Source organism: Pan paniscus, chromosome 18 (assembly GCF_029289425.2).
Source record: "Pan paniscus chromosome 18, NHGRI_mPanPan1-v2.0_pri, whole genome shotgun sequence".
Lineage (NCBI taxonomy): Eukaryota > Metazoa > Chordata > Mammalia > Primates > Hominidae > Pan > Pan paniscus.
Window position 1 is genome coordinate 22,429,156 of NC_073267.2, and position 23,868 is coordinate 22,453,023.

Here is a 23,868-nt window from a genome sequence, read left to right on the forward strand (position 1 = left end):
CACAATTGGAATGTGCTTTATTTCAGGGAAATATAAAGGGAAATGAATGCTATTATAACTTGGTAGAACAGAAGAAATGGCTACCTAGCTTTGCTTTCCAACTACAAACATAAATGAGGATCTCAGCATTTAAGGTAAAACATGATAAGCACAAAAGGAGAGTTCACTGGGGACTGGACTCCCTCATTTACTCTAGAAATTATGAGAACCAGCAGCAACATTCCTCAAGCATCCATCTCAACATCAAGTTCCTTTGTTTTATTTACCAGATGACCAGGAATCATAGATCAGTTTGGCTGCAACTGTGTCTTCCACTGCCATTCCTAGAATAGACAGAAATTTGGTTCGCCTTTGGTCAAAACAACTTTTCTTGAAACAACCCAGGCCCCGTGGCTGGCAGTTTCCTGATACATGTCCATGTTGCCAATGCCTATTGGAATAACAGGGACTGATACCCAGAGATGAGCTCAGGCTTCAATTGTCTGCAAAGGGGCAGAGAATATGATAGTAAGAAACACCCACCAACAAATTGTGCATCTTTCTAAATCTAGCTCAGGGCTGAGCAAATTTTTTTTTTAATTTTTTTTTTTTTTTCGAGATGGAGTCTCGCTCTGTTGCCCAGGCTGAAGTGCAGTGGCGCGATTTTGGCTCACTGCAAACTCTGCCTCCCAGGATCAAGTGATTCTCGTGCCTCAGCCTCCTGAGTAGCTGGGATTACAGGTGCATGCCACCATGCCTGGCTAATTTTTTATTTTTATTTTTTGTATTTTTAGTAGAGACAGGGTTTCACCATGTTGACCAGGCTAGTTTCAAACTCCTGACCTCAGGCGATCCGCCCACCTCGGCCTCCCAAAGTGCTGGGCTTACAGGCATGAGCCACCACGCCTGGCCTGAACAAACTTTTCAAAAAGGGTCAGACAGTAAATCCTTTAGGCTTTGTGGGCCACAGGGTCTCCATTACAATTATTCAACTCTGCCTTTAGAGTAGAAAACACAGCCAACAGGTAAACAAAAGAGCCTGGCTGTGGGCTGTGTTCCAGTGAAATTATTGATGGGACTGAAGCTTGAATTTTGTATCATTTTCAGACATCATGAAATATTTTCTCCCCCCATTCATTTGAAAATCTAAAAACCATTTGTAGCTCATAGGCCACACAAAAGCAGGCAGCAGAGCAGGTCTGGCCCAAAGACTGTAGTTTTCTGACGCTTGGTCCAGTTTGAATGCTGCATCCTTTGATATCTCCCCTTTGTCTTGTAATTTTGGTAGATACCTTAACCTCTGCACCCAGCACAGATAATTAGGTGCTTGATACGCATCTGTTAGATGAAACGATGCACCAATAAACTGATCCCCAAAAGTAAGAAAGCAAAAATTGCCAAAAAGGACAGAACAAGTTTCTGCAGCATTTTGGCTCCTTAAGTAGGGGCTGGCTGACCTCTGATCTGCCGTGACCTTTGAAGTTTTCAGACAAAACTGGATCCATGTGATGTCTTTGAACCAGGCTCCAGATAAAATTGTGTTGCCTTTGTCTTCCAGTGCATGAGAGATTTTAAAGACATTTACCAACCTGCAAGGCATGGATACTTAACCAATGGCATGGGCTCTGGGTGGCCAGAGCGCTCCTGATGCTCTGCCAGGCATTTACTCTTTTGCTGCTTGATCACGAAGTATGGAAGGTCATGAGAGGGGGACAGAGGGCACTCTTGAGAGGCTCAGGATAGCAACTGTTTACCAACCAGTTTGGGAGTATTTCAGTGTTTTAGGTGTATCAGCTCTGTTCCCATGTACTTTATTTATTTATTTTTTGAGATGGAGTCTTGCTCTGTTGCCCAGGCTGGAGTGCATGATGTCAGCTCACTACAACCTCCACCTTCCGGGTTCAAGTGATTCTCCTGCCTCAACCTCCCAAGTAGCTGGGATTGCAGATGTGCACCACCACGCCTGGCTAATTTTTGTATTTTTAGTAGAGATGGAGTTTCACCATGTTGGCCAGGCTGGTCTCAAACTCCTTAGCTCAAGTGATCTGCCCACCTTGGCCTCCCAAAGTGCTGGGATTACAGGCGTAAGCCACCGAGCTCAGCCTGTTCCCATGTACTTCTGTTTCCTTCAATCTCATAGGGTGGAAGAGGACCTGGGGCAAGGGACAGACTGGCCACTGGGAGCCCATCCTTTGTTGGGCTTCTATAAGGTACCCCATACAACTCAGGTGGTAGGGGGCTCCCCATGGAAGCCCTCCTCAAAGCAGCAAGTGGGAGAGTAGGGAAGGAGGGAATGAACAGGGCTTAGGCTATACTTTCCATCTGACTCTTTCAGGTTGGGTCTCTGCCATTTCCCTTAAGGTTCCTGTCTTTTAACATCTTTGTCCCCTGCCCCCTCCACCTCTGAAGGGTACCTTCTGAATTTCATCAAGATCTGCACCGAACTGATTCATTTTATATGCAAATCCCACCTAATCCTCAATGGTAACAGGTGGTGAGGAAACTGAGGCCTACAGAGGTCAGATCACTTGCCTAAGGACACCTGCCTTTGAGTGGCGGGGAAGGGACTCCGACCCAGGACTGCTCAGTTCCAGAGTTCATGGGCTTAGCACTAGGCTAAACCATGTAAATAATTGACCTGAATGATGGAGCACAATGATTCAGCTGCAGAGTCTGGTGACTCATTGCTCTTTCCACCAATGGGTGAACCTGCCTTGTGCGCTAGTTGGATTTGTGCCCAGGGAGCAATGGATCTTACCCAAAGACTTGAACACCGTGGTCTTCTCACAGTGGGCTGGCTTCACTCCCTTAATCACTTCTCCCAGCTCAGCAAAGATCTCGGCCTAGGAAACAAACATACGCTGACCCAGGCATGAAGCTAAAGTCTGTGCAGGGTTGGCTTTTGAAGCCAGCCCAGGAAATTCCTGAATTGGATAAGAGATAAATTTGATTAAAAAAAAAAAAAGAGAGAGATCCTTTGTACACTGAATGATATTAGGGAGGAGGCTGGCCCCGAAATGCTTTTGGGGTGGCATTTGCTTTTGTGATACCATAAACACAGAGATTCGAGTTGGTGCTCAGGGAGCTGTCCTGCCAAGATCATTGTGTCAGTGAGGAAATAGACATGCTGTTATCTGAACATGCATGCCAGCAGCTCCCTTCTTGTTTTATGCCGATTATAACCGTAAAATGAGGCCAGAAGGTGGGCAACACAGTCTTATCATGTTGGCCACATTGGGAAGGTTTCCAGGCTGCAAGAAGCTTCCAAACCCACTTCTTTAGAGGACAGCCCAGCAAAAAAATAAAATCCACTGAGCTTCTCCTTCCAGGAACACACACGTCACCACCCATAATGCCCATATTTTTCTGGAATGGATTAAAGAGGGTTGCAAAATGTTTAGGAGCTCCTTCCCCTACAAGGAGGTGGGGTGGCTGAGGTCTGGAGCAGACCAAACTGGAAGGGAAGTTAATGAAACCCTGGGATCCAGGTGAGGCCAGCCAGGTGGCAGCCCTGACTGGGGTCAGAAGGGCCTCACCCCTGACAGCAGGACATCTCCAGACTCCTTCAGGGCAGCCTCCTGGGAATCCACGTACAGCACAGCTTCTTTCATGAGCTCATCATCCAGTTCTCTCCAGTCAGGTCTGCTGGCTCCAACAGCTAAGAGACAGCAAAACAGACCCTAAGCCCAGGATTAGTGCCAAAGGCTGCTAAGAAGCCCAAATCACAGGAGAGAGGTGAACAAAGGACTCGTGAACACACTCAGATTCAAAATACCCCCTCATTCCCCAGGCCATGCTCTCCCAATCAGTAGGACGAAATACTTATTAAGAAATAGGCCAGGTGTGGTGGCTCACACCTGTAATCCCAGCACTTTGGGAGGCTGAGGCAGGCAGATCACTTGAAGCCAGGAGTTTGAGACTAGCCTGGCCAACATGGTGAAACCCTGTGTCTACTAAAAATACAAAAAATTATCCAGGCGTGGTGGCTCACACCTGTAGTCTTTGCTATTCTGGAGGCTGAGGCATGAGAATTGCTTAAACCTGGGAGGCGGAGGTTGCAGTGAGCCAAGATCATGCCACTGCACTCCAGCCTGGGCAACAGAGTGAGGCTCCATCTCAAAAAAACAAACAAACAAACAAAAAAACTACCTACCATTTTGCCTTTCTATTCTATATCCCACCTCATTGCTAAAAGATTTTGAGACAACCTAGCATTCATTTACAGGGTGTCTACTCTCTGTGGGATGTTTTGCACATACTATTTATGGTTCTCGCAAGTACATTTCAAAGTCTGGTTCTCACTTAGCAGATGCACGAATGGAGGCTCAAAGAAGTGAAGGTGTTTGCCAAGGTTAAGGATCTGATGGGTGAATCTAGGTCTGAGAGAGCACCTAGGCTCTCACACCTCTTCTGCTTAACAGGAACACCTTCCTCACAAAAATCCCGAAACAGAGACATCACTTGGTGCTTATTCACACCCCACTCTCCTCTTGATCTCCATCATTCCCATTCCTTACCCTCAACCACTTCTTTTAATATCTATTTTTTTCTTTTTGGAGAGAGGGTCTCACTCTGTTGCCCAGGCTGGAGTGTAGTGGTGCAATCAGAACTCACCACAGGCTGGGTGCAGTGGCTCATGCCTGTAATCCTAACACTCTGGAAGGCTGAGGTGGGTGGTTCACTTGAGGTCAGGAGTTCAAGACCAGCCTGGCCAACATGGTGAAACCCTGTCTCTACTGAAATACAAAAAATAGCTGGGCATGGTAGCACACGCCTGTAATCCCAGCTACCTGGGAGGCTGAGGCAGGAGAATCTCTTGAACCTGGGAGTTGGAGGTTGCAGCGAGCCAAGATTGTGCCACTGTGCTCCAAACCAGGCGACAGAGTGAGACTCCATCTCAAAAAACAAACAAACAAAAACTCACCACAGCCTCAAACTCCTGAGCTCAAGTGATCCTCCCGTCTCAGCCTCCCAAACTGTTGGGAACACAGGTGCCTGCCACTATGCCCCTTTCCCTCTCCTCACCCCCGGTTCTCTCTTAACTCATGACAAAAAACAACAACAACAACAACAAAAACTCAGTGTCAGGGTCATGGAGAAGTCTCGGCAGAAAGAAAACTGGCTCCGTCCTGGCCCTGAACTGTCACATCCTCTATGGAGTCCAGGACCAGAATGATGAATCCAAGGTGTCACGCCCCCTGGCACCAGGACACAGGAGAATGCAGAGGCTGCCACCAAATGCCTGCAAGGCCAGGGAGGTAATGAAAATGAACAAAGCTGGTCAGAGGGACTGGATTAGATGTGGTGGAGACTGAGGGGCGGAGAAGCCAGCAAGCCCTTCCGAAGGGGACAGTCATTGTTCAGCTCCAGCTAATCATTACCACGTGTGAATGTAGATCCACTGTTACCAGATATGCCCCAGTTGTTTTCTTAGAAGAGAAACAGGAAATCTATTTGCATATGTCACTGCTTGAGTTTTAGATTACTCTATGGTCCAAACCAAACACATCTGCTGGCTGGATCCAGCCCCTGGCTGGCTAGTCTTTGAAAACTGCTATAAAGCCTTATACAAATATAAGACAGCATTTATATGCCTTCTTCCACTGCCACCCAGTTTTCTCCCTCTGTTCCCGCCTGTTCTGTTCTCCCTCATTCTAATTTCCAAAGAGAGTTGTGTAAAAATGTCCATCTTGAAGGTTGTTTGTGCGGAGAGTTCTATAGAACAAAGCACTAGCTAAGGAAGCTTGTAAATAAATCATAAGCTGGTGGGAACAAAACCCCCGTTTCTCAGACCACTCCTTCTCACTGGACTATTTCCCCTGCACAACCACTGCTTATGAGCGGGGCGAGTTCTCAAAGGGTTGTGTGAGGTCACTCAGGCGGATGGAGGTGGGCCAGGCAGTAAAGAGAGAGAGGCCTGACTCAAACAAGGCTCTGGCTTGGCTGTGATGGGGCTAAATGAGTGAGGGTCGAAGACAGGCTTGACAGGGTGTGGGGGCAGGAGGAGGGAGGCATGGGGGAGGGTGGAACTGGGCCTGTCCCTCCGCTGAGCTGTAAACTAAGTAAAATCTGTTGTTGGTGTTTCCCTGTTGTCTGCGCTTGTGACACATTTTTCTTAAATGTATGTGTTGCCTCTGTGAACACATAAACCAATTTTGTCCCTGGGCCAGGAAAACAGAAGAGATGCCTTGACTCAAAATCAAGTCATCCCTTCCTGGAGAGTGATTCCAAGTGAGAGAGGGATCCAACATAAGGGAGATTGTCTGTGGCTGGATGTGAGGATGGAGAGTCCATATGGTGGGAAATTTGGGTCATCTCTGGGAGCTGAGAATGGCCCCAAGGAAAGGGGCTCCCCCCATCCTCCAGTGTAAGGAACTGAATCCTGCCACACCATGGGAGCCTGGAAGAGGACGCCCGCGCATGAGATGAGATTGCAGCCCGAATGTTGCCCAATTTCTTTTTTGTGAGACTTTGCACAGAGGATCCAGCTACCCACACCCAGTCTCCTGAACCACAGGAACTGTGAGATGATAATAATGTGTTGTTTTAAGCTGAAAAAAAAATCAAGTCCATCTTTCTGAAGATGCAGCCTTGGAAACCCATTTCACCATGAACTGGTTCCTTTTGATTTCCCAGGTCCTTCCAGAAATGGTCTTATTGTCCATAAACTCAGCCCTGACTTACCTCTTACCCATTCCCTGGACCCAGTCTGACCACCAGTCCCATGCAGCCCGAGACTTTCAAATTACTTTGATCCATTCCTCAAACACGCCATGTTCGCTTCCACACTCAAGGCCTTTGCATCTGCTGTGCCCTCTACCCAGAATGCCTTTCCTTCAGCTCTTGGCATGGCTGCTCTTCCTCCTCATTCAGGTCACAGCTCAAAAAACACATCTTAGAGAGCTTCTCAGATAACCCTATTGAAAACACCTCTCTCTGCTTCTACCTTCCACCTCCACCACCAGCCTCTATCACCCAGGGCCTTGTTCTTTCCGGTCTCATCTTTAGCCAGAACGATCTAGTTCCTCTATGTGTTTGTTTGTTGTCTATCTCTCCTCACTGAAATTAACCACCATGAAACCAGTGACCTTGACTGCCTGGTTATTGTGGCATCCCCAGCATCTAGAATAGTGCCTGGCACACGGTAGAGATTCAGTCAGCATGTATGATTGAATGCGTCATCATTTGACTTGGCTCTCGCCGGCTCATCTGCCCACGTGTGCAAAGCTCTTAGCTTCTGAGTTCACACCATGTGCTTGTCACTAAAACACAGGGCACCAAGACCATCTTTAAATCCTCTAAAATTTGCCTGCTCTGCTCACCAGAATCCAGTCTTCCTGTTGGAAGGCAATCATGAGTATCATTTAAAGCTTGGACTCTGAGGATAGAGTGCCTCAGTTCAAATCCCAGCTCTGCCATCAAGAACCTCTGATTTTGGGCTGGGTGCAGTGGCTCACGCCTGTAATCCCAGCACTTTGGGAGGCTGAGGCGGGTGGATCATTTGAGGTCAGGAGTTCGAGACCAGCCTGGACAACGTGGTGAAACCCCATCTCTACTAAAAATACAAAAAAATTAGCTGGCATGGTGGCGTGTGTCTGTAATCTCAGCTACTCGGCAGGCTGAGGCAGGAGAGTCACTTAACGTGGGAGGTGGAGGTTGCAGTGAGCCGAGATCATGCCACTGCACTCCAGCCTGGGTGACAAGAGTGAGACTCCATCTCAAACAAACAAACAAACAAAAACTTGTGACTTTGGAAAAGTTATATAATTTCTCTATGCCTTGGTTTATCCCCCTATAAAATGTTTATGATAATAGTTCCTGCCTCATAAGTTGGTTATAAGTATTAAATGACATTATACATAGAATAATGTCATTTAATATACAAAGAATTATACAAAGAATTCATGACAGCACCTGCAGTAGTATTAGATGTAGACCAGCTCTTGCTATAACACCCAGGGCCATCTGAAGGTCTACAGAGGCCCCAGGCACCCTCATGTCTAGAGCCCCCTCTCCTGCCCCTCATCCTATCACACATATTAAAAAGCATATACATGTCACATAAAAAATTACAGTACAAAAGAAATTTAAAGGTTTATAATTCTTAGTGTTAAGAAAAAGTGACTCATTTGGCCTTTCTGATTTAAATTTCATCACATTTTAGAATTGAGCTGTGAATTACCATTTGCCATAATTTTACATGTTATGGCCAGGCGTAGTGGCTCATACTTGTAATCAGTCGCAGCACTTTGGGAGGCTGAAGTGGGTAGATTGCTTGAGGCCAGGAGTTCGAGACCAGCCTGGCCAACATGGTGAAACCTTGTCTCTACCAAAAATTACAAAAAATTAGCTGGGCATGGTGGCACATGCCTGTAGTCCCAGCTACTCGGGAGGCTGAGGTTGGAGAATTGCTTGAACCCAGGAGGCAGAGGTTGCAGTGAGCTGAGATCTCGCCACTGCACTCCAGCCTGAGCGACAGAGTGAGACCCTGTCCCCCAAAAAGAAAAAAAATTTACATTTTATAGAACATTAAATATTCTTTAGTTTCAGGTTTGTAATTTCCCTTTTACATTTTTTGGAGCAAATATTGTTTGTTTGTTTTTTAAGACAAGAGTCTCTCTCTGTTGCCCAGGCTAAAGTGCAGTGGCACAATCTTGGCTCACTGCAACCTCTGCCTCCTGGGTTCAAGCCATTCTCATGCCTCAGCCTCATGAGTAGCTGGGACTACAGGTGCAAGCCACCATGCCTGGCTAACTTTTGTATTTTTAGTAGAGACGGGGTTTTGCCCTGTTGACCAGGCTAGTCTTAAACTCCTGGCCTCAAGCAATCCACCTGCCTCAGTCTCCCAAAGTGCTGGGATTACAGGCATGAGCCACTGCACCCAACCAAATATTGTTTTTTTCAATCTCACATGTTTTCAAGGCCCTTAAATAGCTTAGGCATTCTGCATGAATAAACTGGCTCTGCAAATGTAGTCGACTGGTCCCGTCTAGAGAGGAGCCTGGCCACCACCCATCATGCCTTATGGAGCCACTCTACTTACCATTGATGTGAGCCCCTGGCTTCACCCATTCACCAAACAAAATGGGCTCTGTTGCCAGGGTGACTGTGATGATCACATCTGCACCTGCCACAGCCTCCTGGACCGAAGAACAGACCTGTACCTCTCCTTGCACTGTGTCTGCAAACTTCTCTGCATTTTCTTTGGTGCGGTTCCATATCCTCACCTTCATTGGGAGTAACAAGAAGGATATTGGCGCCATTTTTTGGCTGCTTATGTTACACTGAGCCCAGGGATGCGAAGGGAAAGTTGAACTACTCTGGCATAGGGGTCGGTGGTTATCTAAATCACTCCTAAATCATTCCCCATGGAGAATGGCATTTGATCAGGGGTACAGCATTAACTTAGACACCTAGCCAGGTATTTGAAAATCAGCGTTCTCTACCACTTTCCCCTTTTAAAATGAGTGGAAGTATTTCACTTCTAGGCCAAGAGGCACAGCCTCAGTGACTTCATAGCTATTATATATTAATAGCATAATGATTAGCAGAGCAAGTTCTGGAGCCAGGTAGGCTTGGAACCAATCTCTACTCTGCTATTTCCTGAAATTGCTTCATGTCATTCAGCCTTAGTTTCCACATCTGTAAAATGGAAATATAACTGGCAAAGTCTGTGTGGAACTCACACTTTATGTCTGAGACCCCGTAAAGGAGTTGTAATGGGTGGGAGATTCATATGAAGGATTATTTATGATAATGTTTTTCATGGAATAACTTGATCGGTGAAGAATACTTAGGAAATTCAAGATCAGACGAGTTTGAAGGTAAATGGCACAGCCAATGAAAAGGCCAAGAATGGTAGCTATGGCTGGAATCCTGAAAGGTGCTGGGGTTGGAGGGTGGGGCAGCGGCCTCACCAGGAGCTGGGGACTTGCCGACTTGCTTGACAGGTTTCAATGTTTGGGTCAAGGGCTTGTCACCCGTCAACTGAAAATAAGGCCTACAGAATTTCTCATAAGGAAATATAATACATACGGAAACAAACTTTATGTCTAAGCAAGTTCACCAAGCAAGGTGAAAAACAGGACAGTTTGCCCGGCCGGAAGTGCATGGTTAACCTCTTCACCCTTCTTGATAGAAGACTATGCAAATTTTATGCAAAAATTAGATAACCTGAAAAGTGACGTTAGAACATTCAGTAAGAGAGGATATAAAATGGTGCATATCTAACGTGACTAAAGCTATGTTATAAAAAGCTGAAGAGGGAAGATCAGAAAACCTTAACTGTCTTTGAAAACAGATGAAAGGGCATTTTTCTTTTGTATTCTTCCTTGTATTAAAAGTAATGGCAACTGGGCGCAGTGGTTCACGCCTGTAATCCCAGAACTTTGGGAGGACAAGGCAGGTGGATCACCTGAGGTCAGACGTTCCAGACTAGCCTGGCCAACATGGTGAAACCCTGTCTCTACTAAAAATACAAAAATTAGCCAGGTGTGGTAGTGGGCGCCTATAATCCAAGCTACTTGGGAGGCTGAGGCCCAAGAATCACTTGAACCCGGGAGATGGAGGTTGCAGTGAGCCGAGATTATGCCACTGCACTCCAGCCTGGGCGACAGCGTGAGACTCCATCTCAAAAAAAAAAAAAAAAAAAAGTCATGGCCAAAACTGCAATTACTTTTGCACTCACCTAATGGTCTATATTTCCCAAGGCAGTGGTTTTATTTTCATCATTAAATCATACTTTAAAACGGCTCCATCCCTTTCATACACACACATAAAATAACAATAGCATCAAAAATTCCCAGGGGGAAGCATGAGACGCAGTGGGGGGAAGGTGGACCAGTATGGAGACTGCAAAAGAGAGAGGCTGTGGCCTCCTGGTCTCCAGGTCTCATCCCACCCAGTTTCTTGATCCATAACCTTGAATACTTAAAAACTCTGGATTCTCCTAAGAAAAACATAATAGACAGGAGCTAAAAGGACAACTGAATGTATACAAGAGATATAATAGAATCTTTTAACTGAGTAAGCTTGCTGTATCCTCAGACAAACGCCTTCTGAACTGAGGACTGGAAACAGTTAATCAGATCTTCCCCTGACTCTTATCCTCCATCCCCTCCATCAGGGCTTCTGGGAAGTCATGAAGATACAAGAATGGTCTAGATGAGGCTCACAACTTAATTATTTCAGAATAACCTGTGGTGCAGTGAAGCAGTATAGACAGGTCAAGGACCACCCCCTTCCCTCTTCTCTCCCACCCCCACCCCTGGACTTACCTCCTTAAAGGAGAACTGCTCTGTGAAGATCTCATAATGGCTGTAGGCCTGGACCCCAGCCCCAAGGATGCACAGCACTTCACTGCTGGGAGGTTTCAGAAACTATATGAGAGAAATGAAGTGGCAAAGGTCAAGGGAGACCCTAGTAGATGGGTACAACACTAAGATGGTTTGAGTATCAGGTGACTTCTGCCCTCTCTTCTGCCTCCCTCAAGAGCTTGCAGGCAATCAAGAGAATTTCCTTTTGTGTCTAGTTTCCCCTGTGTCAAGTGGGAAAAGAAGGAAGAAGGCTTCACTGAACAGCTAATGTATGCCAATGCTTTGCCCCCATGATCTCATTTAGTCTAGACATTGGCCCTACGAGTTGGGGACTCCTATTATCTTCTTCTTACAGATGAAGAGACTGAGGTTGCCCTGGTAACAGAAAGGTGAACTTGCTCTGGGTCTTACAACTACTTTTTAAAATTATTTCTTTCTTTCTTTTTCTTTCTTTCTTTCTTTTTTTTTTTTTGAGATGGAGTCTCGCTCTGTCGCCTAGGCTGGAGTGCAGTGGCACGATCTTGGCTCATTGCAACCTCTGCCTCCTGGGTTCCAGTGATTATCCTACCTCAGCCCCCCGCGGAGCTGGGATTATAGGTGTGCGCCACAACACCCAGCTAATTTTTGTATTTTTGATAGAGATGGGGTTTCACCATGTTGGCCAGGCTGGTCTCAAACTCCTGACCTCAGGTGATCTGCGCACCTCGGCCTCCCAAAGTACTGGAATTACAGACGTCAGCCACCGCACCTAGCCAGGTCTTACAACTATCGAAGGGCACAGTGTGGCTCTAAAGTCCCATCTTCCGTACTCCAAAGCCCATGTCCTTTCTTCATATCTCAGGTACATGCTCAGCCATACCCACTTCTCAGAGCTCTGAGCTGCTTCTAAGAGCTGCCTGGATTCTGTGAGCCCTTCCTTCCCAGGGTTCTAGCTATATTCGCTGGGCCAACTCTGTTGATCTTTTCACTGCCTCTGTCTTCCTCTAAAGACGAATGTAGAATTAGCATTTGTGGCATCTCCTGAGGGTGTCTGTGTTTGAGAGCAGGATTCTGTGATCAACTCATGTCCAGTGCCACCTCTCCAATGAAGCCTTTCTGACCTCCTTGATAGAATGCACCAGGCCATAGCACTTATTTGTTTGTAGATTTTCTTCTACAGGTCTTTAAGCCCCATGAGGACAGAGGTAGTCTTATTTGCACAGAACTGGTACATACCTACTATGACCTACAAGAAGTAGCACTGGGCTTCTCAACCTCGGTACTACTAACATTTGGGCTGGACAATTCTTTATTGGGGAGGGGCACCATCCTGTGTATTACAGGATGTGCAACAGTATCTCTGGTTTCTATCCATTAGATGTTAGTAGCATTTTCCACCCCTTCAAGTTGTGGGAACTAAAAATGTCTGCACACTCCTAAATGTCTCTGGAGCAGGTGGCAAACTCATGCTCAGTGGAGAACCACTGGCATACAGGAAAGACATCACTTGGCCCTCGACACCATATGTATTAAATAAAACCCTCTTCTGCCTTTTCTCTATTCCATTTAGTAAACTTTGAGTTCCCTGTGGTCTGTTCTTTTATAAAATGCTACTCACTGGAATTCTGGAGTATAATATTTAAAAAGTGAAAAGTCTTCTTAACTACTAATTACTAGCAAAACAGCATCTCTGAAATATTAGGAATTAATTTTATCTCCTGCAGCTACCGAAGGAGAGATACCATTCTGTGCCATAAAATATAGTTTAACGTCTCTGATTTGAAAAGGTTTCAAAATGATAATATCCACAAGACTAGAAATCTTATGTTGCTGTCTGATAAGGATAATTAGATTTTTTTCCTTAATTGTTACCATTTTCTTCTGTTCTCAGTTAATATGAATCTATTCTTGAAAGTACAAGTGAGCTTCAGAAATTGTTACAGTATCCCATAAAAATAACCTTCAACTTCCTAAACTAAATGTGTAATTCTAATTGGTTGTCTTACTTGATAATCTGTTGCCCTGGTAATAGTGTGATAATTGATATTTTTTAATTTTTTTTTTTTTCCGAGACAGTCTCGCTTTGTCGCCCAGGCTGGAATGCAGCGGTGTGATCTCAGCTCACTGCAACCTCTGCTTCCTGGGTTCAAGCGATTCTCGTGCCTCAGCCTCCCGAGTAGCTGGGATTACAGGCATGTGCCACCATACTTGGCTAATTTTTTTTTTTTTTTTGTAAAGATGGGGTTTCACCATGTTGGCCAGGCTGGTCTCGAACTCCTGACCTCAAGTGATCCACCTGCCTCGGCCTCCAAAAGTGCTGGGATTACAGGTGTAAGCCACTGCACCCAGCCGATTTTTAATCATATGTTTATAAGATTTATTAAACAGCATTAGTGGCACTTCAATCTTTTCTCATAAGCATGCAGGTTATTAAGTTCATGTATATGAATCTGCTGGGTTTCTCATTTAAAGAGTCTGAAAGTCTGTTTCATTTGCATTTGCCAAGGCCTTGCATGGTCTGGCCCTCCTATCTCTAAAGCCGTCTCTCATACCACCATGCCACGTTCCCCTGCACTTCCTGTCTTCCAGCCATACTGGCTTCCTTGCAGCTTCCCAAGCTCATGTACTTCCTTCAACCACAGGGCCTTTGCATGAATTAATTCCTTGCCATAGGATGCTAGGCTGCTTTGTCCCCTCTCCCCCTCACAAGTAACTGATTATCCTTCAATCTCAGCTCAAATATCCCTTACAGAGACACAGCCACAGGCTAGATCAAGACATACTGCTTTACACTCTTACAGCACTTGTCAGCGTTATAGTTTCATATTTATTGGTGTGAATTTTTTTTTTTTTTTTTTTTTTTGAGACTGAGTCTCACTCTGTTGTCCAGGCTGGAGTGCAGTGGTGTGATCTTGGCTCACTGCAACCTCCGCCTCCAGGATTCAAGCAATTCCCTTGCCTCAGCCTCCCAAGTAGCTGGGATTACAGGCACCCGCCACCATGCCCAGCTAATTTTTTTTTTTTTTTTTTTTTTTTTAGTAAAGATGGGGTTTTTCCATGTTGGTCAGGCTGGTCTTGAACTCCTGACCTCAGGTAATCTGCCTGCCTCAGCCTCCCAAAGTGCTGGGATTGCAGGCGTGAGCCACTGCGCCCAGCCTATTGATGTGATCTTTGGACTATATCTTGCCTCCCCCACTGGACCCTGTACTACATGAGGGCAAGTACTGTATCTGGTTTTGCTTACCCCATGCTGAGCGTAGAACCTTGCATTTGGTGGACACTCAAATATTTGTTGAATAAATGCATGTCAGTGCTAAACCCTAATATATACTGTCACCTTGAGAAAACATATCAGAGGCTTCAATGAAGCTTACGTGAGACCCAAGCACAAAAAATGCATTATGTTCATCAGACCCTAGAGCTCCGTATACTTATTCTCCCCAACAAGAGCCCTAAATAAAAGAGAAATGATGGACAAGAAAATATTCTACTCTCAAGGCAATAAGTAAAATAGACCCTTTGTTCCTTATTGAAACAGTTCATCTGAGCCCCTGGAAATAAAGCTGTGAAGTTTCAGCCTAAATTTTGAAGTGTCTAAACTTTGAAGTGTCAACCCAAGGCTTCTTGATTCTTCTGGGAGCACAGATTTTTATTAATGCAACAAAGCAGTGTTATTGCAGGCTGGGTCTACAAAAGTGTGGTTTCCAGACCTGGTTGATCCTCACTCTGTGATTTTGATTCAGTAGGCATGGGAATTTGAGTTTTTAAAAACTTCCCTAGCTAATGCTGCTGCATAGCTTGCTTCTGTTGGAAACTTCTTATCTGGGACAAGACCATGTGGCCTCAAAAGGACCCACAGGAACCTGGTTGTATGACTTCAGGAAACCCGTTTCTATTCTTTTATGCGTAAAATGAGGCCATTAATACTTTCTCTGTCTTCCTCACAGAAACTCGTAGTCCAGACAAGGGGCTGGAAATGAGTTTGAAAAAGACTAAAGCTCTTTACAAATGACAGTAATCCAAGATTCATTCTGTTCCCAAATTACCAGCAAACATAGCAAGGAGTCCTTGATTACTTCAATTGAGTCAGGTCTGGATATAACTAAAAACCAGTTCATTGAGGTGGGTGCTGTTGGTCTACTCCCTTCGCATACAATTACCAGATTAATCCTCCCATTCTTCCCTCCCCAGCAGGTATCTAGAAAACCTCGACATACAACCTGAACACCTGGTCTTTGCTGCTGCAACTTTCCCTGGGTTACCACATTTCCTTTATAATAACTTAGGAAAACCAGTGTCCCAAGACCTTGTACTTCCACATTTAATGTGAAAGACTCCAGACTCCAATCGTTCCCACAGACACCCTGTTTCCTAAGCCTCATCCTCTTAACTCTAACTTTTAAAAATGCTGTTTTTCTTATAGGATGCCTTGACATTGCTTGGGAACATCATCACCCCCATTGCTTACTGTTCCCTCTGCCTGGAGTGCCCCTCTGTGTTTTTGCACGGTTCGCTAACTCACTGCTTTCAGCTTTGACTCAAATGTCACCTTCTCAGGGAGGCCTTTCTTGGATAATGTAAAATGTGACACCTTCTCCAATACTCTCACTTCTGCTTTATCTTCACCTAACATGTTATGTGGCTTTTTGGATTATTGTTGGTTTTATTTTTTAGCAAATTCTAAGCATGCTATTAATCATTTATTAATATGTACTAATTATTTAATTACATATTATTTATTACTATTTAACACATTATTAAACTCAAAAGATGTTTTTGTTTGTTTTGTTTTGTTTCCTTTTTGTTTTGTTTTTTAAGACACTCACTCTGTTGCCCAGGCTAGAGTGCAGTGGCTCGATCTGGGCTCATTGCAACCTCCGCCTCCTGAGTCAAACGTTTCTCCTGCCTCACTCTCCCGGGTAGCTGGGATTATAGGCGCCCACCACCACGACCAGCTAATTTTTGTGTTTTTTCAAGAGACGAGGTTTCACCATGTTGACCAGGCTGGTCTCCAACTCCTGACATCAAGTGATAAGCCTGCCTCAGCCTCCCAAAATGTTGGGATTACAGGCATGAGCCACTGTACCCAGCCTGTGTTTTCCTTTTTATTGGTATTGTCTACCTCCCCTGTGTGTGCTCCTCTGTTTTTCTCACTGCCATTTCCCTAACATTTAGAACAGTGCCTGACACATGATAGAAACCCAGTCAATACTTGTCGAATGAATACACGGATCTGGCTTGGATCTGTTCAGTTCACTCAGCCTCTTGTGTAGTACTAGCTTTGGTCTATGGGAAAATTATACTGTCTTACCAGGGGCAATGTGGTACAGGGACAAGAAGCCAGTCCTGGAAGCCAGAGAGGTCAAGTATTAAATTCTTACTCTAGCACTTATTAGCTGTGTGATCCTGGGCAATTCACAGAAGCTCTCTGAGCCATATTCCTTGACCTGGAAGGTGGAGATAATTTCTCATTTCTATTCTTCCAGACTGATGGGAAGATTGAGAATTATGCACATAAGGTACTTGAAATCTGGTCATGCACATTAAATGGTAGCTAATAATTTCGTGAATTACTGATATATCTGACATCTGGAGTTCCAGCTATGTCCAACAGGAAACCAAAATAAGTTCCCCACTTCTCCTTTAGTCTCTCAAGATTGAGACACCAGACCCCACTTGACAGCTCACCTTAATGGTACAGCCAGCCATTCATCTTACCTTGGTGGCAATGGCAGAAACTGCAGCTGTTCTCTTTGCAGTTATGACATTTCCATCCATGACCTTGGAGGAAAGGAGAGACAGTGAGCAAGGGGAACCCCTGTCCACTGCATAAATTAGAAGAAACAGTTCTAAAATATTAGCTTAGGAAGTTTTATAGCATCCTACAAACAGCATGGGTTTGGCGTCAGACCTGGATCCGATTCCTCCACTTACGAGATATGCAACTTTGAACAAACACTTTAATCTTTAAGCACTGGTTTCCTCACCTGTAAAAAAGATAATGCCGGCCATTCAGAGGGTTATTGTGAGGATTAAATGCACTGGCATATCTGGAAACATCTAGCACATGGTGAGCCCTCAAGAACTGCCCATTTTCTTTTCTTGCCCTAGGATTCTCAAAACACCAAATTAAGAAGGAACTAGAGAGAGAAGGTTGCCAATTGATATCTGGACAAGGGCCATGAAACTCTTAGTGGCTCTCCGTTCCTGCTGCACATGTGGAAAGCTTCGTGAAGACGCTCAGATACCACCCTTAGGTTAACCCAGTCTGTATCTCTTCCAGGAGTGAGACCCAGACAGCCCAGGTGATTCTGATACACAGCGAAGGTTGAAAATTATGCCTCACTAGTAAAAACCATCCTCTGCACTCCTCTCTCTGTTATTCATCTCAGCTGATCATCAAAAAATAGGCATCATCAACCTCATTTTACAGATGAGGAAGTGAATCACCAAGTCACTGAGCAGATTCAGCTGTCATCTAGTTTCAAAGCCTTGGGTTCTACCCCCCTAGGGAACCGCTGTTGGCAGGTAGTATGAATGCCATCTCCATTGGATGAGTATAAGTTGGGGAAAGCTAGATATTCTCAAAGGAGTGTTAAACGGCCAGATTATTTGGCGATCCAGAAATTCAGGGGAAAATGAAGGACATTGTAAGACCCAGCTTGGAGTGCACAGACCTTAAGAGTTAACTGTCACACCTAGGAGTGATTCTTGAGTCTTTCACTAACCAGATGTGTGACCTCAAGCAAAGTGACTCTACTAACCTGAGCCTCAAGGACCTCAATAGAAACTGGGGGGAAGGGGAGTTAATAAAAACACCCATAGAGGAATTTCGCAGAATTGAATGTGATCAGCGTCTCCTTCTTAGCACATAAGTGCCCAATATGTAGCAGTTAAAATGGCGGTGGTCTTAGAAGAGTCTGGACCTATGGACCGTGGACTTAGACTGAGCAGCTCTGAAGTCCAGCCATGCTAATTGTTGGTTACATAAACCTCGGTAAGTTGAACATAGTTGCTCTGACTCGGTTTCCTCATCTATAAAGTGGGAGTAATCATATTACCCATATCATAGAATAGTTTTAAGTATTAAGAGGATTAATAAATGTGAAATGTTTAGAAAAGTGCCTGATGCATTAAAAAGTTCTCCATAAACACAAGCTACTGCTACCTTTTGAAACTATGATTAGATATTAAAACAGGTCACACCGTATATCCCTCTGAAGACTCCCAGGGATTATAGAACACCCCTTCTTTTCCATGTCGACAAGGATTCAGTAAGTAAGTCTTCCCTTGGCTAATGGGTTCATTCAAGCTGTGTATTTGGGGCAACTGAGTATAGGACAAGGACATATGCAAGAATGACAAGATTATTATTTCCACACTGTCACATGCTTGAGGCAGCAGTGGGCGCTGGTGCCGTGTTATGCATCCTCAGGCAGTCCTAGAAATAGATACATGGACACAGATAACCTTCACTGTTGCTGGTATCCAGTCACTTGCAGAGGGGCACGTGTAGTCACAATCAAGACTCCCCCTGCTGTGGAGAACTTACTTTTGAGCTTCAATCTGGGCCCAGGGGCCCCATTCCACCCCGGGACAGGAAGTTGCTCACCGCCAGCAGGGTGCCATTGCTGGGCTCAAAGAGTAGCACAGTAGCCTGGTGGGAAGGGACGACCGAGGTGATGCCGCGGTCCTCGTAGAAGGTGACCAACTTGGTGGTCAGCGCATCCTCTGCAGCACTGTAGGCGGGCATGACCCCCAGGTAGCTACAAGGAGAGAGGGAGCAGCTTCAGCCCCTTCCTATCAATGCTGGGGTCTCTTAGAAAGTATCCATATACCTTCCTTTTTCTTTCCTTCCTCACCACCCCACTGGCCCTCTTCCAGCCCCCGCATCCCTCTGCCCTTCCCTTAGACACTATGCACAGTATGTTCAGAAGTCTGGCTCTGGATCAGAAAACCTTTCCAGCTCTGCCACTTAGTAGCTGTGTAAGCTTAGGTAAGTCACTTAACCTCTCTGAGTCTCAGTTTTCCACCAATCAAATGGTGGCATCAATACCTCCCTAGGTGGAGAGTGTGCTGAAATAAACAAGGTAACACCTGTAAAACGCCCACTTAGCACACCGGGTAGCGCCTATTAAAAGTGGCAGCTGTTAGCAACGATTAGGCAAGCCGTCTCTTCCCTTCTCCCACCCCTCCTCTTCCTGCTCCTCCTTTCCCCCCTTTCCAGTTTCTCCTGCCCCTGACCCTGACCCTCCTCACTCACCCCCTGTGCTTGGTCACCGGCACCACGGTGCGCACGGGCTGCATGACCCCTCCTTCGGGACCGCTGGAGAAGTTGGCCAGGGCCGTCTCTAGAGGCGGGATGAGGAGGCTGGAGCTGCAGAGGTGTTCCTCCACCTCGGCCGCGCTCAGGAACGCTGGTACCCGGCTCATCTCGCCACCTGTGCCTTCTAACCTCAGTCTCCGCACCGCGATCCACGTACCCTCGGCTGTGCCCTTTATGAGCGCGCCCGCTGCGCTGTGGAGCCGCCTGCTGGTCACAGCCCAGCCTCCGGGGGCGGAGCAACCCCGCCCCGCCCCGCCAGCCCTCTCCTCCCGCTTCGCCCACCTCGACCCCTAAGGGTGGGCGAGATGGGTCCCTTCCAGGAACGGATTCCCCAAGATGGACATCGCGGTGGCGTGCTGGAAGTCAATATTGTTTGGTCCACTTTCTCAGTTCCTGTAATCAGCTGTAGCCACATTCCTTGACTTTTGCATCCTACCTAACCCCTCCCTATTAACTCGCTTTTTGCTGCTGTCTAGGTCACCGTGCCTGGGAAAGAATGGACAGGGAAAACGCTAACGGGGCTCCTTTATTTATTAAATTACTGCCTACTGCTAGGAGATAAAAGGAGACGGAGGCTTATTTAATTTTTTTTTCCTTTTAATTCTGTCCCCGTCTAGAGTCTCTTATCCTAGTCTTCCTCCCCACTGTACCCCCAGATGTCTGGCCTTTGATTGCTAAGAACACACAGTTTTGTCACAGGCTAACTAACCTAACAAACCTTCGCCTTTAAAGGGGGGAAGTTTGCAGGGCAAGGTGTAATCTTTTCCATCTCACAAAAAGCCAAATTGCAGGATCTTTTCTTCCAGGAGTTTTTACCTGAGATGGGGAAATAAAATCGGAAAGGAATGATGTAAAGCTTAAGGCATTAAATCCTAGTCATCAAATCAGTGATAGGAAAAGTAAGTTAATTCAAAGAAAAGAGAGATGATTTTGACCTGGAGTGGTTAGATAAGGGCTTCATGAAAGAGTGGGGAGAAACCAAGGTCTGAAATAATAATAGTGACGACAACAATGATAATATCAGGTTATTGATCTTTACTGTGTACCAGATACTGCACCATGCACTTTATGTATATTATCTCATTTAATTATACAACAACCTCTAAGGTAGGGAGGTGTTGTTATTAGTTTTACTGTCCATTGGAGGCTCTGAAAAGGGAAGAAATTTAGTTCAAGGTCATCCACCAAGTCAGCAGAGGAGCTGGCTTTGCCCATGGTTGGACTTCAGAATTATATTCCTAATCATTAAGCTACTTTGGCAGAAAGAGAGGAAGAGGGCATTACAGGCCAAGTAAAGCCCTGAGGTGGAAGGCATGTTGAATAGCTCTGGGAACAGTGAGTTGCCAGACGTGTTAGGCTGGAATAAGGTGCTGAGGTCTAGGAGCACCAGGAGATAAAACTGAGAACTATTCTTGGAGTCAGGCAGCTGAGAATGGTGATTCCTAGGAAAGAAATTACATGCTCCAAGAGAGTAAGCATTTAGAAAGATGGGTCTTCTGCCAATGCAAAGCATGGAACAGATGAGCGAGAGCAGAGCCTGGGAGAAGGTCAAGAGGCAGGACTGCTGAAGTTGTGCTTTGTGGTATTTTGGTTGGAAGCTACATAGGGCATTTTGTAGGAAATGGTCACATCATGATAAAAGACAGTGGATGAGTAAGTGTCAAAATCAGTACCAATGAGATGAGAAATTGTACATAATGTGTTTAGCAACAGTGCTTGGCACAGAGTAGCCATGTAATAAGTGAACACTGAGAGAGAAAGAGAGAGAGAGAAGACACTGGTGGTTGGGAAAAGCTGATTTCAATGACACAATTTTGTTTCTTCGGTTCACCATCCCTAGAAATTTATGTCCAGAGACGCTGGGCTTATAGAAATGTTTCTGGCCCATCACGTGTGCTGTTAGCATTAATATTACATCACATTTATTGGGTTTAGAAAGCACAGACATATAGCCCTGGCATGATAGTTCACGCCTGTAATCCTAGCACTTTGGGAGGCCCAAGTGGGTGGATTACCTGAGGTGAGGAGTTCGAGACCAGCCTGGCCAACATGGTAAAATCTTATCTCTACTAAAAATACAAAAATTAGCTGGGTGTGGTGGCGGGTGCCTGTAATCCCAGCTACCCAGGAGGCTGAGGCAGGAGAATTGCTGGAACCCGGGAGACGGAGGCTGCAATGAGCCAAGATTGCACCACTGCACTCCAGCCTGTGTGACACAGTAAGACTTTTTTGGCCCTTTGTTTTTGTGAATGTGAACTAAAAATAAAATCCTATGCCCCCCACCTACTGAATGAACCCTCTCTGGGCCAAGCAGACCCCAGAAAAACCTTAAAGACTTAGTTTCCAGCCATGATGGGATGGCAAATCAGATATGCCTCATTACATCCTCTCCCTTTTAGAGTTTAGACACAACTGAGCAGCCTTAATGTTAATACAGAGATCACAAGACTGACAGAACAGACTCTTTGTGGCAATACGATAACAAATTATAAACAGGATCTAAGGCCATGCCAGGAAGGGTTAAGTCATGCACCCTTACACTTAAAGAAAAAAGCTATGTTCTAACTGCCACAGAGTTTTTGTTTTCTCCAGCAGCTAAACAAGCACTGGCTTGAAGATAAGCAATATTTTTGTTTTTGTTTTTGTTTTCCCCAGCCCTGCTCAGAGAAGATAGGGAACATGGCTTGGGCGCAGTGGCACACCTGTAATCCCAGCACTTTGGGAGGCCAAGGCGGGCGGATCATGTGAGGTCAGGAGTTTGAGACCAGCCTGGCCAACGTGATGAAACCCCATCTCTACAAAAAGTACAAAAATTAGCCCCGTGTGGTAGCATGTGCCTGTAATCCCAGCTACTCAGGAGGCTGAGGCAGGAGAATTGCTTGAACCAGGGAGGTGGAGGTTGCAGTGAGCCGAGATCGTGCCACTGCACTCCAGCCTGGACAACAGAGTGATTCTCTCTCTCTCACTCTCTCTCTCTATATATACACACACATATATGTATATACATATATACGTATCTATGTATCTATATAGATATGTATATGTATCTATGTATCTATATAGATATGTATATATGTGCATATATATATATATAAATTTTTTTTTTGAAACAAAGTCCCTCTCTGTCACCCAGACTGGAGTGCAGTGGCATGATCTCAAGTGATTCTCCTGCCTCAGCCTCTCAAGTAGCTGGGATTACAGGTGCATGCCACCACCCCCGGCTAATTTTTGTACTTTCAGTAGAGATGGGGTTTTGTCATGTTGGCCAGGCTGGTCTCGGTCTCGAACTCCTGACCTGAGATGATCCACCCGCCTTGGCCTCCCAAAGTGCTGGGATTACAGGCATGAGCCACCGTGCCCGGCTGAAGATATGCAATATTAAAACAATTACAACTCATCCAAATCACAGATATTGACTAACCGACCCCTTGTTCCACCAGCCATAACTACAGCTTGATTGGACAAGAGACTGATTTCAGTAACTTTCTCCTGATAAGACTACCGACTATAGGATGGTTCTGGCTGACTTACAGAGGTTGCACACTTGCATGCCTTCATGTCCTGAAAAGACCTTTTGACGTATCAGGCTGAATTGTAATACATTTAAATGTTGCAACCACCCCAAAATGAACATGAGTTGTATGTAACATGCATGTTTGTTAAATACACATGCATCAGGACCACTTTCATGAATATTCATAGCTTCTTCTCTCACCTGTTGAATATGTATATTTAGCCAACCTGTTGAGCATAAAGCTCCTACCCCAACCCTCCTCCTTCAAAGTGCCTGTCTCTGATCTTGGCCAAGGCATGTGATATGGTTTGGCTCCATGTCCACACCCAAATCTCTTCTTATAGCTCCCATAATTCCTACATCTTGTGGGAGGGACCCAGTGGGAGATGACTGAATCATGGAGGCGGGTCTTTCCCCTGTGGTTCTGATGATAGTGAATGAGTCTCACGAGATCTGATGGTTTTAAAAATGGGAGTTGCCCTACACAAGCTCTCTCTTTGCTGTTGCCCTCCATGTAAGATGTGACTTGTTCCTCCTTGCCTTCCACTATGATTGTGAGGCCTCCCCAGCCATGTGGAACTGTAAATCCAATAAGCCTCTTTCTTCTGTAAATTGCCCAGTCTCAGGCATGTGTTTATAGACAGCATGAAAACGGAATAATACAGCGTGCTTCCCAGCATAGGATCCCACCTTGCAGGCTGTAACCTCGTATAAGAAAGTCTCTTCTTGTCTAAATTTATAAATTGTGTGGTTTT

The 23,868-nt window shown here is 45.5% G+C and overlaps 1 protein-coding gene across 2 annotated transcripts; it reads right to left on the reverse strand.

Annotated features, from left to right (window-relative positions):
• CRYM (crystallin mu) lies at positions 1-23,564 on the reverse strand. Of its 2 annotated transcripts, XM_003812083.6 has the most exons (9): positions 22,953-23,564; positions 19,537-22,301; positions 18,886-19,039; positions 16,992-17,054; positions 11,256-11,357; positions 9,023-9,206; positions 3,516-3,637; positions 2,738-2,822; positions 1-323 (listed from the first exon to the last, which is right to left on the reverse strand). In XM_003812083.6, exons 2-9 carry the CDS (start codon positions 19,704-19,706, stop codon positions 259-261), a joined length of 945 nt encoding a protein of 314 aa, XP_003812131.1. In that variant the 5' UTR covers positions 19,707-22,301; positions 22,953-23,564; the 3' UTR covers positions 1-258. The 2 variants fall into 2 exon arrangements, with proteins under 2 accessions (XP_003812131.1, XP_034795795.1); XM_034939904.3 differs by lacking the exons at positions 1-323; positions 22,953-23,564 and adding an exon at positions 354-482 and having other exon boundaries at positions 19,537-19,858.
• Between the last annotated feature and the right edge of the window lie 304 nt (positions 23,565-23,868).

Excerpts from the sequence above, each read along its gene's own strand:
- CRYM (XM_003812083.6), bottom strand. The coding sequence starts at position 19,706 with ATGAGCCGGGTACCAGCGTTCCTGAGCGCGGCCGAGGTGGAGGAACAC. Across the intron at positions 9,207-11,255 it reads AGCAGTTCTCCTTTAAGGAG|GTGAGGATATGGAACCGCAC; the intron begins GTAAGTCCAGGG and ends CTCCCAATGAAG. Across the intron at positions 324-2,737 it reads CACGGTGTTCAAGTCTTTGG|GAATGGCAGTGGAAGACACA; the intron begins GTAAGATCCATT and ends TGTCTATTCTAG.